The sequence below is a fragment of the Erythrolamprus reginae genome, chromosome 1 (genome assembly GCF_031021105.1).
Source record: "Erythrolamprus reginae isolate rEryReg1 chromosome 1, rEryReg1.hap1, whole genome shotgun sequence".
Taxonomy (NCBI): Eukaryota; Metazoa; Chordata; class Lepidosauria; order Squamata; family Dipsadidae; genus Erythrolamprus; species Erythrolamprus reginae.
In genome coordinates this window covers 327,483,112-327,502,835 of record NC_091950.1, presented here as the reverse complement: position 1 = coordinate 327,502,835, position 19,724 = coordinate 327,483,112, and the positions used below count along the sequence as shown (strand labels likewise).

The 19,724-nt window shown below is 36.9% G+C and overlaps 1 protein-coding gene across 3 annotated transcripts in view; it reads left to right on the top strand.

The window, feature by feature from the left end:
• The window catches only part of AGPAT4 (1-acylglycerol-3-phosphate O-acyltransferase 4), a 51,890-nt gene that overhangs the window by 11,759 nt on the left and 20,407 nt on the right, over nt 1-19,724 (top strand). For all 3 annotated transcript variants that reach the window (XM_070733814.1, XM_070733813.1, XM_070733815.1), the window contains exons 2-6: nt 983-1,225; nt 8,181-8,350; nt 13,612-13,773; nt 17,087-17,240; nt 18,727-18,829. In XM_070733814.1, the coding sequence (XP_070589915.1) occupies nt 1,048-1,225; nt 8,181-8,350; nt 13,612-13,773; nt 17,087-17,240; nt 18,727-18,829 (767 nt within the window). In that variant the 5' untranslated portion in view covers nt 983-1,047. The remainder of the gene's footprint in view (nt 1-982; nt 1,226-8,180; nt 8,351-13,611; nt 13,774-17,086; nt 17,241-18,726; nt 18,830-19,724) is intronic.

Below are 19,724 nucleotides of genomic sequence, written 5' to 3'. Positions count from 1 at the left end.
ATAAGCCATTTTTAAAAATTTTGCCAAGAAAACTGCATAGTCTTATTTCAGCAGTCACTAAGACTTCACATAACAAGCATTCATAAGCTTTTCTTTTGATTAGTTCTTAAAAAACATATACAGTACAGTGTTTTCCCGAAAATAAAACCATGTCTTATATATTTTTTCAACCCTGAAATAAGCGGCTGGACTTATTGCCATGTACTCAAAAGCCCAACTTGGCTTATTACGGTATCAGGGGATGTGTTATTTTTGAAGAAACAGGGTACAGTATATGCACAGAGAGAGTGGGGGAGGGAAGGAGAAGAAAACTTATTTTCCTAGATGTGCAAGGAAAGGGAAGGAAGAGAAAACAGCACTCCTTGAATAATAACTGACCTTGCAATATATAGGTGAAGAAGGGTTAATAATAGCAGTAAAAGGATCTGATGCTTTGCTCAGTAACATATTATTGGTTGGAAAGAATAAGAGAAGCATCTAGAAATTTACTGATATCAGTACATTTTAAATGATCTGTCAATTTTTTAAAAAAAATCTGTCAGAAGTGACCTATAATTTTCCAAGTAACATTGCAGTTTAGCATGCTTTGTATGATCTTGGCAGCAAAAAAACACATTCTGAAAGGTGTTTTTTTTAATCAAATTATGCCTTGCGAGCTTTTACAAACCCTGTACTTATTGCTGCTGTGAATAAGACACTTCTTTTTTAGAAGTGTTAACAAATATCAAAATTTTAATTGTATAGAAAGGCGAAGAGTTTGAGCAAGTAGCTAGAATATATTCCCGATTTTTTGCACGTTGTAGATCTTTCTTATTAGCTTTACACACAGGTGTTTATTTCAGGGTACGTGTTTTCATACATTTCTTTAAACTAAGACAGAAGTATTTAGGAGAGGGCAATTTAAAGTAAAAAGATAATGAATACATTGCAGAGACTCCACGTGGATTATTTCTAATGTTGCGGTTCTCTTGTCTTTCCACAGTTACCGTTCCAAATTTGAGCACTGTTTTCTCCCTTTCTGGAAGATTTGCCTTGCTGCCTTAAACCATGGACATCATTGGATTTCTGAAGTCTCAATTCATTTGTCATCTTATTGTCAGTTATGTATTTATAGTTTCAGGATTGATAATCAACTTCATTCAACTCTTCACGCTAATTCTCTGGCCATTCAACAAGCAACTTTTCAGAAAAATCAACTGCAAGTTGTCATATTCTCTTTCAAGCCGTAAGATGTTTTTATATTCTTACCTTGGTTTTAACAATTAATGTTATTTAGGGCAGGCAGATTTTAAATGTGGAAAAAAAACCATTTTACTGAAATACTTTTAGAAATACAGTCCTGGAAGAACACATATTAGTAAGGAACTTTGTTGTTGTTTTTATTTTCTGCAAATTCTCTTTCCTTGGACGTATAGGATGTGAGTTCAGCTGTTCTAAAGTTAATTATTGAGAAATATGACTAAAAGGTAGCTACACAGAATATACGGTAGATGCTGCAGAACTTTTCTGAGGAAGTGTTTTTCATGGAGGGAGCAAATCATGTTTGTTACATGAATCCAATTTTGACCTCAGAATGCTGCAACATTTTAAATACAGTACATGCTGGTGGTCAACTACCCAAATTTTTGATCATGTGTTCATGGCAATGCTGCAATGGTTCTAAGGGCAAGGACTGGTTCTAAGTCGCTTTTTTCAGCACCGGCTTAACTTTGAAGTGTTATTAAATGAATGGTTATAGGTTGATAAATACCTTGTATTGGTATTTTTTTATTCAAGTACTCTTTGTTGCAGAGTTTCTTTTGATCTGCCATCAGTTATTGTTCCTTGACTTTATCACAGCTTCTCCCCGAAAACTTAGTTCATTGTCTGTGCTAGATTTCTCACAATCCCTTAATCTTTCTGACAAGCAGCAACATATCTGCAGAATTTTCCTTATTAAATTATCTAATTCACTGCTTTCCCCTTGAAAGAGAGAGAGAAAGAGGTCTGTTTCAAGCAGAGTTCAGCCTCTACCATCATATTTATTCTTAGCAATATTTGGGGGATTCACAAAAGTCCCATTAAAAATGTAGAGAGCATCCTAAGGTAACATACCTCACCACATGTTCTCAAACTTTTCAATGGGTCTCCATTGCCAAAATGATAACCTGCCCTTGCTATTTGATCAAAATTGATTGCTCTTACTGCTGATAATTCTTCTCCGTTTGCTTGAACAGGACAAGTAAAATCAGTGTTGAATTTCATTAATGGTATAATTCTCAGTCAGTTAGATCCATTTCTTCTCTTTGTGTATAGGGAGCATGTAATCCTTTAAATATAGAATAAATACAATGCATTGTTCTTAAGGCACGTAATCCCTTTTCTTCATAAACATTAGTTTCAGTTGGCCAAAGTAGTATTTTTTACCCTCTGCCTTCTTTTTATACTTGCTTACATAACATTGTGATTATTTGCATCTTACTTTCAGGATATAAATCCTCCCATAACTGCTTAGAGTATTGATGATAGTAAATACAGGTAGTCCTTATCCTATGACTTAACAATTTGTTGAAATTCCAAAGACATCAAAAAAGTGATTTAAGCCTGATCAGCACATTTATAACTGGTCTTCACACTTAAACATTGCAGTGTCCCTGTGATCACATGATCAAAATTCAGGCAATCAGCATATATTTACCATAGTTGAAATGTCCCAAGGTCACATAATTGTTATGTATTACCATCCAGGGGCTCCTGACAAGCAAACGCAATCAGGAAAACTGAATTCACTCAATGGTGTTATTACAGAATCCGGTTTCTTTCGGGTCTGTTTTTTTAATAAATTAGAACTTAAATAAATATATTTATGAGGGTGAAGGTTTATTCTTCAAGCTTGTGGATTGCTTTCCAAACATTTTGTTACCAGGATAGGTAACATCTTCAGTGGAGTTTAGGGGTGTGCAGTTCATCTAAACCAGAGGTCTTCAAACTTGGCAACTTTAAGACTTCTGGACATCAACTCCCAGAATTCTCCAGCTGAAGTCCACAAGTCTGCTCTAAACTAAAAAGGCCAACCCATAGGTTTCTACTTCTCATATCATTTCTTCTTCTCTTACCCCCTCCCCCCCAAAAACAGTACTCAATTGAAACTCAAAGAATGAGCATTATGACAATATGCTATTCCTTAAATGCACCCTTTTTAATGAACTTCTTTTTCTGCTTTGCTTGTCAAGCCAGCAAATGAGCCTGGTGAGCCTCCCTAGGGATGTAATACTTATTAATAAAGACTTTGTTAATAAGAAAGAGTAATCACTAATGAAGAGATGTTATTCAGAGGAGATAGGTTTTATGCTAACACTGTCCCTGGAGAGAATAGCAAACTATTTCCGCTGTGTTTCAGGTTTGGGTTGGTTTTTTAAAAAACAATTACAGAAATTAGGACAAGAATCATAAATCCTTCTCCTAACAAACATCAGAATAAATCATTTGTAAAGAAAATGAGTCATTTTTATTTGATTAAAATATTTTATAACCCTTTCAAATTATCTGGTATAAAATGTATCTAAATCAAGAATGTTTAAGCTATAATCCCACGTTTGCTGTCCTAGAAGATGAATTCACTGAGATTGAATTCTGATTAAACATATATAGTGTTGTGCAATAAATTTATATTTTAAGAAGCACTTTGCAACTGAATCTCTAGCCTTCTCTTATTTGTATGGATTGTTTTGAATATAATAATCCAGGTTTCTGGAAAATTCTGCATTATTGCAAATATGATTATTTATATTGTAGGGAATCATTTTTTCTAGACTACTTCAAAAGCAGAGATATGGCTTGCTCTAAAACAAGACAGAATCTATAGCCTTGAATATTGGTTGAGAACCTTAATTGTGTATGACAAGTATGTGAGCAACCTAGCCAAGAATTAGGATTAAGTTAATGTATAGTTTTCAAAATTTTGTCTTTGACTACAAGCAGGTATTTTGATTTGTTGCAGAAGTATAAATGTTTAGGAAAGATGCTATAATGAATTATCTTGAGTTTTCCTAGTCGTTTTGTAAAATGTTTTGAATGCAATAACAGTACTAAAGAATTAAGTGATTGCAGTAATAGTCTAAGTATACAGCCACATATCCACAAGCTAAGCACACAGTTGCATAATTATTCAACTTTAGAAGACCTGTACACTGATGCTGTTTTTGCAACTTTCTAGTACCCTCTACGAGCTGAGCAGTGCTGACACTAACTGACAGTAGAAGAAGCATCCAGGCAGTGCTTCCCTTCCTCCTATTCGTTTTTGTTTTTGTGAAGTCACTCCCTAGAGTGGGAGCTTCAGTGCTATTTCTCTGTTCAAATAAAAATAAAATGGTAGCAAAACACCATAGATGCCTTCGCTTCAGAGAAAGGAAATGAAAAGTGGGAGGCAAAGCCATGGGGTGAAAGTTCTCAGTGTCAGAAAATTGCTGCCTTCACAGACCCAGCATTGCTCTTGTTGTTGCAATTGGTTCAGCTATGGAAGAGCTCTGGGGATACACTGAGGTTATGATTGAAGTATATATCTAGGGCAGGGGTGTCCAACTGGTGGCAGGTAGGTTGGATGTGTCACATGTAAGCGACGTCACGTGTAAGTGATGCCCACTACAGCTCCAAAAATGAGGAAAATATTATGAACCCTCATATGACGTCAATGTGATGTGGGGAGTTTGACACCCGTGATCTAGGGTATTTTTTTTAAAAAACAAGACAAGGCTGTCCAAAGTTCCCAGTTGTATTTTTTTAAACTACAATGTGACACTTATATTGTTATTTATTTACTTAAATTTTTTATGGCTGCCCACTGCAATAGATACTGTTTGTGGGAAGCTCTGCTATATGCTGTTTTCTGCCTGGATAATAGTGAAGGTAACTTGGCATAAACAATTGTCAGTAGACATGAGCCCAAGAGATTTGCAATTAATATGGCTCTAAGATTACTGAGTAATCTGAACCTACGAATCTTATATTTCACTGACTAATTAATTTTTTTTGTCATCTGATCCTTTCGTTTATTTGCATTTTATTGGTAATCAATAGAGTGAATAGAATCAGTAAATTAAAATAAATAAATAAGGAGCAATGGTTGTACAAGCTCCAGTACATTGCTGATATAATTTAATTTCTTTTTTCCCTGTTACTTGATTTAAGAGAGAAATTTAGAGCTCCTTTTGTTCTGTTGTAGCAGCCCCTTAAAAATTTATTGTTGATTGACAAGAACATTGTGGCACACATGAATTTCACTGTCTTTCACTATAAAGAACCTCACTGTTGAAAGTAATGGCTGTATATTTTAGCTCATAGCTAATCAGGTTACACATAATCTCCCATCCCTGTGAACTGTGCAGATTTTACACAACTCATTGTGTAGATGCACCATCCATGCAACATTTTAAGTTGTATTGTTACTTGGAAAATATTTTGGGAAAAGAGGCTCTGATGCTGTAAATACTTTTGAAGTAATTTGAAAGCCTCCAAATTGAAATGGTATTCTGTTTTGATTGTCAGGTTCTTTGCCACTACAAACAGGTTCATTTCTCAGAAGTGTACAGGTTTTCTTTTTTAAAAATCCCCAATTCTGCTTAAAATACATAAAGTATAATTGCATTGTTCCCTGGTAAAGGCTTCTCCTGTCCAGTCATGTCCAACTTTAGGAAGTGATGCTCATTTTTCTTTCTTAGACAGGAAGTCAGTGTTGTCCAAAGGCGCTTCCATAGTCATGTGTCTAGCATGAGTATACATCAAGGGGCTTGAAATGCTCTTACTTTCTCACAGAGATGGTACCTATTTATCTACTTACATTTGCATGCATTTGAACTGCTAAATGGGCAGCTTCTGGGGCAGGTTACTGGAACTTGTCCCATTGCACAACCCTTGGGTCTTGATCCAATGACAATCCCAGCTTTTTAAATGGCTGGGCCCTCATACCTCCAACATTCCCCCTTAACTGGGTTCAAATAAGACATAGTCAAACCTACTTGATAAGGAAAGGGAAAGAGAATCTGTGTTGCAGCAAATTCAATTTAAGCAATATCAAAATGTAGTCCTTGGAGAAGGGCGGCATATAAGTCTTATAAAAATGTAACACACCATTGAAGAATGTAAACAGTCGGCAGGTATTTCCCTAAGTAGACAATGGCACTTCTCACAGTTTCTTAAAAAAAATCTATGTTTTCCTTTACGTTTGAGAAGAAAAGCTTTTTGCCTGAATTCATGGATTACCAAGCATTTCCTCTAATAAGCATTTAACTTTCATTAGGCTTATGTTTCTTTTTCTTAAACTGAGGATTTACTGGTTTCTAAGCATTCTGTACCACATATTCTTGTACGTTTCCTATCAATAAAGATCACTTCTGATTTTATTTTTAATAATAATTTATCCTGTGCATACAAATAACATTTTTTTCTAAAAAAAACCACCATATTCATAGCAAAACAAAATGTCTCCTTTTTGTGAACAAAAGGAAGAAGATATAAATAGAACTAGTTGGTGTTTTCTTAAATGTTGGAGGAAAATGAAGACTGCAAATACTTATATCATTTCTTTATTTTCTGAGATTTTAGTTATTCCGTAAATAATGTGCAGTTGTAACACTATAATTCAGCATTTTATGTCATTGGCAATTCAACCATCATAAATACGATTCAGTTGCCAAGCATCTGAATTTTGATCACATGTGTTTAAATTATGCCTTAATTTATTTGGCTTCATGCTGTCTGCTGCCAACATTTTTAGACACAATAAATATACAGTACTGGTCTTTCCTTGTCTCCCACCGTAGTCACAGTGAAGCCAAGTGCTACATACGATTCATCATATTTCCTCGTCTTACTTTAGGGAAACTTAGGTTTGTCTCATTATCTCCATATCTCTCTTCCTTTCTTTTTATCCCTGTTAAATATTTGTCCATGGTGTCCCTTAAGGGTTTGTTATCTGCACTTCATATCTCCTACTGTGTGCTGTGTGCTATTGTTTGTTTGGTGCAAAAACCCGTACTCCCTGGGGCAAAAAAAGCATGTGCCCCGGAGTGACAGACATCCCCTGGCATTGCTCCATGCCCTCCACAGGGGGGCTTGCCCCCACTATTTGAGAAGCACTGCCATAATCTTTCACAAAATAGGGAAATATTTTTCTGTCCTATTCAAAGATGTTTGAATCTTTCACAATGTATAACTAAATGTATAAATACAGAGTGAGAGTTCTATGGATATTGTTTTATATTTTGTAAACTAGGGTAGCCAAGCGAAAATGGAGAAGATACAGAATGAATGTTATCTGTTTTCTTCTGTTCACCTCAATCAGAAGCAAAAATGCATTTGAATGAGTAGGGTCAATTAGATTATTGTGAGTAATGAGAATGAGTAAAGTGATACGGTAGCATATATATATTGTTGTATATTCATTTCAAATATAGAAGTAACAATATTCAGTATTCATATTTACATAATCTTATATCTGTAAAGTATAGTAATTTAGGAGTAAAGCACTATGTTACTCCTAAATTACTATACTTTACAGAGAATGAGCAAAGTGATAATACAGACTAGGAATTGGCAAAATAGGAAGTGGGAGCGTGATGTACATTTTGAGTTGTATAAAGTAAAGGAATGGGGATGACTGCATGATGATTCATAATGATGATGATGTCACTAATATTATTTGATTCACAGTGGATAGTTCTAAGGAGATTTAAAACCCAGTGGTAAGAACATACTAAACTTTTCATTTTTGTTGTGGCACTACAAAAAAATGATGTTCTCCACCATTAGCCTCAGGGAAGAAGAAATCTGTTTATTGATGCAAAGATGGTTCATTGAAAAGGAAGCATGCAAGCTCACAGATCATTCACTTGGCTCCAAACTATTTTATCAGATTGAAGCTTTTGGATTATCAAAGTTGTTGCTTTGTTTCCCTTTCTTTATCAGGGTTGTAAGCAACTCTGGAAAGTTTAAAGCATCACACAAAAAGGTAGCAGCAAATATTGCTGCGAAGAAGATTGAGGGTCAAATTGCCAAGAATCAACTTGTGTTTGCCCAGCTTCAAGCGACCATAAGCACAGCAGAGGGAATATTGAAATGGCCCAGTTCTTGCCTCATTGCATTAGCTGTTTATTTAAGCCCATAGGTACTATGTCTATTTGATCATTTGTTATTATTTGTTCCAGAGTTGGTGATGTTGCTGGAATGGTGGTCAGGCACTACTTGTACCCTCAATTTGGATCAACGATCAATACACAAGATTGGGAATGAGAGTGCCATCGTCATCCTTAATCACAACTTTGAAATTGACTTTGTCTGTGGTTGGAGCTGCTGTGAAAAATTTGGGGTTCTGGGGGTGAGTTTTTATTAATGTGTTAACAGAATAATTTATTCCTCTTTCTGCCTTCTCTTCAGTATTTCATTTTTTTATTCTCTTGGCATTAAAACACTGAAGCAATTTGGAGGATAAAGAAACTCTTATAGTGTCAGTAGATCTATACAGCCCATGATTTGTTCAATCTGTTCAACAATTAGAGTTGGTCAGGCAATTAACTACCTCCTTTGGATGCTTTCTTGGTTAAGGTTTGGATTTCAAAATTCTTTTCAGTGTAAAAAATTCAGTAGAATTACTATTCAGTAGAATAATTATTAATTACAGATTTTATATCAAGCGATAAGAAAGGGTTCCCTAGGTTTAAGTTGTGTTCTAAATATGTGCTGAAGGTGCTTCTAACTGTTTTTAGACTCCTATGACTCCTATATATTAAATATTGCCTAATATTTGGTGACTGATATTTTTGGGGAAAGCTCTCTATGACTATTCACCAATTAAAATGTAAAATGGCAACAGAATGAAAGGAATGATATCGATGTTCAAATACTTGGAAGGATATCACATGGTTAAAAATTGTTCTTGCTCGTTGCAGAACTCAGGTAATGGAATAATGGGTATAAATCCAAGGATCCCAGATTCTGATTGAACGTTAGAAAAACATTCTTTAAAAGTAAGAACAATTCACATGAAATCACCTATCCAGAGAGATGGTCACCTCCCCTTCACCAGACAAGTTCAAATGAAGGACACATCTTTAATTTGCTTTAATTTGAATTCACACACTGGGCAGAGGATTGGGTTTGATGACCCAATGAAAATACCCAGAAACCAGTTTTTTGTGCTTAATTCTCCTTTTTTCTTATTTTTGTGTTCTTAATATTTTGTTTCAACCTGAATTTATTGTTCAGTTTTAATCTGCAGCTGTGAACCATTCTGAAATACCAGCAAGGAAGGACAGGATAGTTGTATGATCAGTGATAAAATATTTACTGATTTTCTCCTGCTTTTAAATTTGAGAAATAAGAGCAGCTAAGGAAGTGTTGGCCTTAGCATTAGAAAAGTGTTGACCCAACAAAAGAAATGCTTTGAAATGCCAGCATTAAAGGGTACCAGCATTCATAACATCAGAGATAGTGTCAAAACCCGTATGTGTCAATTTCATGGAAGTTGGGCGGACTTGGCTTTTGCCAAGGCAACCAATTGTGACAGTAACTGGAATCCAGGTAATGCATCAGCAGGAACATTCAGTGCCCTTGAATGCATATATAGCTAAAGGAATTAAATCCTATTACTTCTCCTGTAGCATGCATTAATTTTTAAATACGCACCCACAACTTGTTTTTCTGATTTTCTTTTCAAGAGGCAGAATTTAGATTCTTTTTTCATCACTGAACTCTTTTAGTTTACTAATAGTCAGAGGTAGTTTGAAGAAGGATTATTCTACTCTGTAAATATATATTGTCTGGAGCTTTGTCTCAATTTTAATAAATAGATCTGCTTGAATTAATGTGAACAGAGCTAAGGAAAATATGTGAGGTGTAGGATTCTGTTCTGTTTATAATGGCTTTTCATCATCCGTGTCTAGATCCATGTTTTTGCATTTAGATTAATTTACTTTCCAATTATCTTGTTCCTTTTCCAAGAAAAGCAGATGTGCCTTTCTCTCTTCTATTTGCATTTTGTACTCCAAGCAGGAAAGAAGTCAGTGTACTCTCTAACAAGAGGTTGAAAGTGACATCCTATAAATTGAATTGATAATGTGTGGCATTATTTTTTGAATTGATAATGTGTGGATCATTTTTCTCATATTGCATTCTGTGTTTTTCAGAATGAGTCTCATCCTTTATACTTGACTGATCCTTATGATTCAAAATGTTGAATCATATTGTGTAGTGGCAATGAATAACATCATTGTTATTTCCAGGCGTTTAGTGGCATATTTTGATTTCTTCTTCAAACCAAGAAAAGTCTAGAAGGTTAGAGCTAATTATAAGCTCACCTGCTTGTTTGTTTTATTCTTATTTGCTGAGTAAAGAAGAAAATGGAGGAGGAGGGGAACCTTCACATAGTGGTAAAGTTTCTGTTATCTGTGAAAGCCTCAGATTCTTTAATCATGTACTATCTGGTCAAGGTCAGGTCTTTCAGTCCTGTAACCATAGACGCAGGGCCATGAAGTTCATGGTGACAGGTTTTAATTTAAAAAAATCCCTCTAATTCTGCCCTTTAAGTATTGGGCTGCCCTTAGATATCTCTGCTGTTATTAAGGAGGGTGTTGCTGGGTATCATCCTGCCTGATGCATACGCTTTTATGTTATGTTTTTAAATTTATTTGTTTGAGTTAGTAATAAAATTTCAAATCTCTTCATTTAATGGAGTGATCATTGTCCCTGGATCCAAATTGCCTGGTCACTGATAACTGCCACACCACTCAGCAAAACATTGTCATTTGCCTATTATATTAAGAGTATTTTAGAATAGAATAGAATTATTTATTGGCCAAGTGTGATTGGACACACAAGGAATTTGTCTTGGTGCATATGCTCGCAGTGTACATAAAAGAAAAGATACATTCAGTGGCATGCTTCTAATCTTGTTAAATCATCCAAAATAAATATTTCAAGTTTTTAGAATAGAATAGAATAGAATGGAATTCTTAATTGGCCAAGTGTGATTGGATACACAAGGAATTTGTCTTGGTGCATATGCTCGCAGTGTACATAAAAGAAAAGATACATTCAGTGGCATGCTTCTAATCTTGTTAAATCATCCAAAATAAATATTTCAAGTTTTTAGAATAGAATAGAATAGAATGGAATTCTTAATTGGCCAAGTGTGATTGGATACACAAGGAATTTGTCTTGGTGCATATGCTCGCAGTGTACATAAAAGAAAAGATACATTTGTCAAGAATCTTGAGATACAACACTTAATGATTGTCATAAGGTACAAATAAGCAATCAGGAAACAATGTTAATAAAAATCTTAAGGATACAAGCAACAAGTTACAGTCATAAATGGGAGGAATGATGAGAAAAAACTAGTATTAATAGTAGTGCAGACTTAGTAAATAGTTTGACGGTGTTGAAGGAATTATTTGTTTAGCAGTGTGATGGTGTTCGAGAAAAAACTGTTCTTGGATGTAGTTGCATGCAGTGCTCTATAGTGTTGTTTTGAGGGTAGGAGTTGAAACACTTTATGTCCAGGATGCGAGGGAACAGTAAATATTTTCGCAGCCCTCTTTTTGACTCGTGCAATATACAGGTCCTCAGGTTGGCAGCAATTGTTTTTTCTGCAGTTCTGATTATCCTCTGAAGTCTGTGTCGGTCTTGTTGGGTTGCAGAACCCAACTTTTGTAAGGTATAAGGTTAGAATGCATTATAAAGGTTGACATAATACAATGAAGACAATCACTTTCTTTAGGTAATAAAATGTTTTTTTCCCTAGCTGAAAAATTATGTTTGTTCTTTGTTTTGATTTCCATTTGACAGATCAGTATAAAGCATTCCAATAACAAAGTAGAAACCAAATACCCAGAATGAAAAATAGAACAAAGAGTACCTTGAATCACAATTTTGAGTGCTACAATAAAGACACTGTTTTTCTGTTGAACAGCAGTTGGTACAATGTTGACATGGTATTCTGCTGTTGAATAAAAGATCTTAGATCAGTATGATGCAAGCTGCTGCAAGGATAATGCCTAATTGTCCTGATCACTGTAGCCTATCTTAAACTTGTTTTTAACATCAATCAGGAAAGCTGAACACCTTTAAGTGATGATGTTGATGCAGAGAAGTTCTCAAACTTTGCACACGGTTCGCTAATGCAATTTTTGCCCTAAACATAATATTGAACCTACTGAAGCTCAAGTCAGTACCTTGTTAAAAAAATTCATTTTCTTTATTTGGGGATCATATGAGGCATTCTTTAAATTCATTCATAATGTATAATATATTTTATTTTGTATAAAATAGTTGTATAATACAATTGTTTTCCTCCTTGCTTCTCTATGAAGGGACCTTATGAAACAGGGCAGTGATGGCGAACCTTTTTTGGTTTGTGTGCCAAAATAGTGTGCGCACACTAGATAGTGCATGCATGCCCTCACCCATGCCTTCCCCTGCACATGCGCACAACCGCTGTGCTGCTGTCTCCCACATGAGTGCATGTGCCTCCAGACTCATGAAGCCTGGGGCAAAAAAACCTGCCCAATGGACCAATCAGAAGTTCATTTCCAAATGTCCAGTTGGTCCATTTTTTGCTGTTCCTGGGCTTCAAGGAAGCCTCCTGAAGCCTGGGAATGGCGAAAACAGACCAACGGCCCAACCAGAAGTTCATTTCAGACCTTCTGGTGGACCCATTGGGCCATTTTTCAGTGTCAGGAGGCTTTCCTGAAGCCTAGGGGAGAGCAAAAATGACAGAAAAGAAGACCAAAAAAAATCAGCTGGCCAGCACACACATGCATGTTGGAGCTGACAGAGGCAACGCCTCATGTACCATCAGAGATGGCTCCACATACCACAGTTTCACCATCACTGAAATAGGCCATGTGAAAGTTGAATCAAGAGTAAATTTACTCTGAGTAGGAAGAATTAAATGCTGGAATATTAGTTTCATAAAAAGGGAATGTTAACTATGCAATGAAACATGAAATCTCAAAAGGTGAAAAAGCAGCATTTGTGCTAGAACTTGTACTAAAACGTCCACGGAGAGGGGCGGCCTACAAATCCAATAAATAAATAAATGAAGGAAGGAAGGAAGGAAAGAAAGAAAGAAAGAAAAAGAAACCAACCAACCAACCAACCAAGCAAACAAAAAAACAAACAAAAACAAACAAATAAAACAAACAAAACAAAACAAAACAGTAGGGGTGTTAAATTAGTTCATTATTTGTTGATGGAAAGGCAGAAGAAGTAAACATTACTGATTATATGTTAATGCTTCTTCCTCTCTCTGGTTCAATTCTAGTTTTCTTTATGATTTCTCCACCACACCAATACCAGACAACCAAGAAAAAAGTTTTCAGTATGGCTGCCATGTAAGAAATAACCCAGGAACTGGAATTTTCATTGATCACCCAGTAGATTTTGCTGTCCTGAAAAAGTTATATGCTACTTATAAGAGTATAAGATGTGCGTTTGTGCTTTTAAGTAGCATACATTCTTATCTGTTATTTTTCAAAGCCATTGGAAGCCAGTTATACTTCATCCAGTTGCCTTATTGTACCAATATCTATCCAAATAATTCAGATTTGTGTCTCAGCCTCTTTTCTGTATGTTTTACAGAGTTCCAAAGTCTTTGCCAAGAAAGAACTTTCCTACATGCCAATCATTGGCTGGATGTGGTACTTCCTAGAGATGGTGTTCTGCAAGCGGAAATGGGAGGAGGATCGGGAAACAGTCATGCGCAGCCTGCTCAATCTGCGAGATTATCCTGAACACTTCTGGGTAGGAAACATTACTGTCAAGTAGCACCCGCATCACAATTGCATTTTTGCAAAAGCCTGGCAGGGATAAGGCAAAAATACTCTCTGAACCTGAATAAAATATCTTTGATGAATGCTACAAATCAGGAATGGGAGATGAGATAGTCATTTCAGCATTCATTTTTTCTATTAAGAGAGAGTGGGATAATTACTTACTCATTCACTGAAAAATGAGAAGGGAGGAAATTGGGCCTATTAGGAATTCATAAGCATAAGCAGGGATGGAAGAAGTAGTAGAATATATATATAAGATAAAGAACACAAGAATTAGAGAGATGAGAAGGAAAATTTTACATAAATGGTACTTTACGCCAGTAAAACTAGCACACTTCCAGAGGAAAGGGAAAGGAAATTGCTGGCATGGTTGCCAAATAAAAGGAGTTTTTATGCATATGCTCTGGGAATGCCTTGAAGTTCAAAAATTTTGGAAGGAAGTACAGAATGAAATTAACAGTATGCTAAACATTAATTGGATAATCACGAAAGAGTTAGCAACACTAGTTAAATATGGGGAATTACAAGAATTTAAAGAAATCAAAACAGCAGCTTTGGAAAGCGCTCAAGCAGTAGTGGTATTAGGGTGGAAGGATAGCAATAAATGGACAATCCAGAATTGGTACTGGTATATGGTGGACCACATACACTTCGAAATTATGGAAGTAAGATTAAATAACTTTGATGAAAATAAATTGGAGAAGCTGATGGCACAATGGAATAAGGTGAAAAATTATATCTTAAGTAGAATTTATGACGACAATGTGAAAAATAAATTCCAATCACTTTTTGTATGTAAAGAAATGTAAACTGGAGCCAAGGAAGAAATTGAAATTTATTGCAAATAATTTAACCCCCTAAATTGTGGTGGAGTTTATTGGTGTTGGGCACTTTTTCTTTAAGATTTTTTTGTTTGTTTGTTTGTTGTAATAAAAATTTAATAATTTTTTTTTTTAAAAGCATAAGCAGGGGGAGTGGGAAGGGCAAAAACGTGCATAGGCTCTGTTCTGCTGGGCTCTCTGGTAGAAGCCTCCCCAAAATTCACGGGTACAAATTTCAGACACACACACGTTTGAAAATTCAAAACAATGTCCTTTATCACAAAATTCAAAAGAAACAAAGCACCCTTTTTGTATTGCAAAGAGCACTCTTCCCCAAAACAACCTTGTCGGCTGTACAAGTGCCTTAATAAGTCCTTAAGTCCTTAGCTAGTAATACTTCTTTCCACGAAGTGAAACACACACACACTTTACTCTGCTTTGGTGTCAAAGGCATGAAAAATCCACAAACAAAGTTCAGACAGAGCGAGGCATGATCCTGAAGAACTGCGATCAGATAATCTTCCACAACGGCCAAACTAGCACGCTGCTATTTATATCAGCAGCTCTAATTACTGGAGCCCCACCCAAACACAGGTGGCCTCTCTTATCTCCTGTAATATTTCCTCAATCGGTCTCTTCGATGCATAAGTCTGTGCCTGCGTGGGTCTAACACTTTGTCATCTAATCGACCGAAGATAATGGTGATTGGCTTCCAGGGCTGTGTGCCAAGCCCCCCTCTTCCAAGTCACCCCCATCTTCTTTTTCGTCAGAGGAAACTGTACTCCCTGACTCTGCCGGCAACAAAACAGGCCTAGGACATGTTGACGTTTCCCCTGCCTCCACCTCCACATTCCCTGGGGCAGGAGCTGGGCCAGAGCTAACCACAACAGGCTAGGAACAAAACACTCAGAACAATACACCTAGATTTATTTTGTCATGGGGTTCATGATTTATTTCTATCAACTTTCTGGAAGATTGGCTTTATGTTATTTTAGTACTGATCTTTCAACTGAAATTGACCCGTGTAGGTTTTATTGTGCATGCCACAACATATCTATTCAAAAGCTGGTTAAATTCAGGGCAGCTTGTGTATTTATACTGTTTGTCAGGTAAATTGAGGTAGGCCTCAATTTACGACAGTTTGTTGAGACACTGTTCAAGGTTTCAACAACACTGGAAAAAGTGACTTATGACCAGTTTTCACTGTTGTAGCTTTTGCATTATTCCACCGGTCCTCTGATCAAGATTCATATTTATGATGGTTGCAGTATCACCTTTTGCGACTTTCTGACAAGCAAAATCAATGGGGAAGCCAGATTCACTTAACAATCATGTTACTAATTTAACCGCTGCAGCAATTCACTTAATAACTGTAAGAAGAAATGTCATAAAACAGAGCAAAATTCACTTCACAAATGTTTCACTTAACAACAGAAATGTTGGGGTCAATTGTGATCCTAAGTCGAGAAATGCTTGTAGAGATTTAGATTGCTGGCAGTTCTCAACTTATGACCACAATTGAGCCCAAAATTTCTTTTTGCTAAATGAGTCCATTCTTAAGTAGTTTTGTTCGTTTTACAACCTTGTTTGCCACAGTTGTTACATGAAACACTGTAGTTATTAAGTTAGCAATATGGTTGTTAAGTGAATGTGGCTTCTCTTCGATCAGAAAGTCACAAAAAGCAAGCTTTCCTGAAGTCTGGGGAGGGCAAAAAATGGCCCAACCAGACGTTCCTTTCCAAGCTTCTGGTTGGGCCGTTGGGTCAGTTTTTTGCCATCCACAAGCTCTGGAGACTTTTCTGAAGCCGGGGGAGTACAAAAACAGCCTCCCTGCCCTGTGGAACACTGATAATCAGCTGGCAAGCATGCACATGCGCACTGTAGCTAACATAGGGCAACACCTTAGATGTGCCACCTGTGGCACGCGTGCCATAGTTTCACTATCATGGGTAAAGATTAATGTATTAAAAAGGTAAAGGTTCCCCTCGCACATATGTGCTAGTCGTTCCCAACTCTAGGAGGTAATGCTCATCTCTGTTTCCAAGCTGAAGAGCCAGCACTGTCTGACGACATCTCTGTGATCATGTGACTGGCACGACTAAGTGCCAAATGTTCATAGAAAGCTGTTACCTTCCCATCAAAGCTGGTCCCTATTTTTCTACTTGCATTTTTTACATGCTTTCAAACTCCTAGGTTGGCAGAAACTAGGACAAGTAACGAGCTCATCCTGTTATGCGGCACTAGGGATTCGAACCACTGAACTGCCAATCTTTTGATTGACAAACTCAGCATCTTAGCTACTGAGCCACCAAGTCCCTTAGATTAATGTATAGAAGTGGACTTTTGTTTTCTTCTGTGCCCCATCCACTGGCATGCAATATTCCATAAAGGAATGTACTTCTTCCTCCCATATCCCCAATCTATCTCTTCAGTTTCCTTTCTTCTTCTTCTTCTCTTCAGTTTTTGATTCACTGTGAAGGCACAAGATTTACTGAGCAAAAACATGAAATCAGCATGCAGGTGGCCGAAGCTAAAGGCTTGCCAAAGCTCAAACATCACCTCCTCCCGCGAACCAAAGGATTTGCAGTCACCGTCCAATGTTTGAGAAATGTAGGTAAGGAATAACACACCCAACATATCTAAGAAATCTTTTTAATTGGTGTTTATCTGTTAGTAATCAGATGCATATTTTAGTTAAACTGGCATTTCGAAATGAAGCGAGCTGACATCAACTTTTGATTGCCATGTTCTGAAAAATAGTCCTGTTGAGCGATGATGATATCTAAACAATCTCTTCCTTTAAGTTTTTCTTCAAGTCTCACTAATCATATTTTCATTTAATTGAGGTGTGAGATTTAGCCACATATAGCTCCAATTCCTTAATACTTTTCTTTGCAGCAGGAGAAACAATTATAACATTTTTAACAATTATAATTTGCTGCTTTGTTCATTCAATAAACTGAGATTAGCAACTTTGGGGCCCACTAAAATTTAAAACAGTGGTCACCAACGGGTGGCCCATGAGAAAATTTTGGTGTTCCGCACAAAAATCTGGACATTTGCATTTGTATATTTTATTACATTTACACAGGACTTCTTTTTAGGCTTGAAAATAAGCTTATTTTGAGGGGGATCTTATGTTTTTTGAGGTGCAGGAGATCAACTTGTGGCTGCTCGGCTCCATAACCAAGGGCCATGGATCAGTTGAGCCAGTGGCGGCTGAGAATTCTTATTTCTATTATAAGCACACACTTCCCTTTTTTCAAGCAGCAGCCTCCGGCGGGGGGTGGGAGGAGCCAATTCCGACGGGCCACATGGATTTTTGCCTCATTGTAGCATCAGCCTGAAGAACACCTGAGCGCCAGGCCTGGTGGAACACAAACTGGGGTCACCACGTATTCTAGAGCCACAAGGTGAGCTAAGGGAGAGAGTGACCCTCGGCTGCAAGGTTGTCTGGTGCCGTGGGCAGGACTGGGTCTAGCAAGAGTGTGCCGGAAACATTTCCAGGCACCCTCTCTCCCTGGCTCAGCTGATCCACAGCCCACGGTTAAGGGGCTAAGCAGCCATGAAGTGTCTGAGGAAGGGAAGATTTGCCTCCTGTGCCAGCCACCCCCTTCACTTGGCCCATTATTTTACAAATGTATTTATCTTTTAAAAAATCATATTACTGGTCCATGGAATTTAAAATTATGAATTTAATGGTCCTAGAGGTCTGAAAGGTTGGTGACTGCTGATTCAAAAGATAGGTTTGAAAAATCTCTTCAGCAAAAGTTCACTCCCATAAGGTGCACCAAGGATGGTTGGGTTGACATTTGAACTAGTCTATTTTAAAAAATTCCATAAAGTTGTCTTTTTATGGCTAGATTGGACTTTGAACTTCTGTTCTATTTTCTTGGAACATAACAAAATTTGGTTGTGCCTTCACAGCCTTTTTGTAACCTTGTTTGTATTTGGTACTAAACTATAAACAATTATTTTACCTCTTAACTGCCAAAGCTCCTTATTTTGATGACCTGAGCTTACATGGTGTTCACAGGATCGTGATATGTTTTGAAACCTCTGTCAGCCATCACCATGTTTTAATGTGCCCTATTCTACAGTTTCAGCTGTATATGATGTTACACTGAACTTCAGAAATAATGAAAATCCAACACTGCTTGGAATTTTACATGGGAAGAAATACCATGCAGATTTATGCGTAAGGCAAGTACCATTTTCTTAACATCGTTAAAAGACATAGTGTAATAGTAATCCAAGGGATTTGCGCATGCATCTTGACTGAGATAGACGCCTCTACGAGGAGTTCCCTAATGGGAATTAGAAAAGTGAATATTAACCCCCGACAACCCTCTCTGGCTTGGTGAAAAGTAGATTGAGAGGAAGAGAATCAAACTGAGTTTTTGAAAACGTGTTTGGATCATCTCAAAAAGAGAAGTAAGTTACTGCTTTAAACGTGAGTAGGGGGGGGGAAAGAGAACAAAGAAAAAATGGTGACTATTCCGGATTTGGGGGGAAAAATGGATTCACTTTTAACGGCATTTGCAAATATGGGGCAATAGCTCAAAGAGATGCAAACGACTATAGCTGCTGTGAATGCAGGAGTTAAAGAGTTAAAAGACCAATCCAAATCACAGGACCGGAGAATTGTGAAATTGGAGGAGGGGAAAACCCGCCATGAGTCACGCATAAATAACCTAGCAGACAGACAAAGTAATAGTAATCCAAAAGGAACTCTGGGGAAAATGCCTCTAAGGCATTTTGAATTGAGCTCTAAAATTCTTTATAATAATCTTCTTCTTGTGCCATACCTGTCATCAGACATTGGCAATCTCATTGGCAATCCTATTTTTGTCCAACAGCTGCATGAAAAAGTGCTGCTGAATTTTGTCCAAATCAGTCTTTTAGATTTTGAAGCCATGATGTTCTTCTGCCTGGACCTCGTTTGCCTTCAGTCATTCCCTGGGGGATTAAGTGAAGGATGACGTATTTTTCTGGTAACAATATTATAATAGAGCTTGTTCTGTCGGGCTCTTTGGTAGATTCCTCCCGAAAATTCACAGGTACAAATTTCAGACATGTTTGAAAATTCAAAACAATA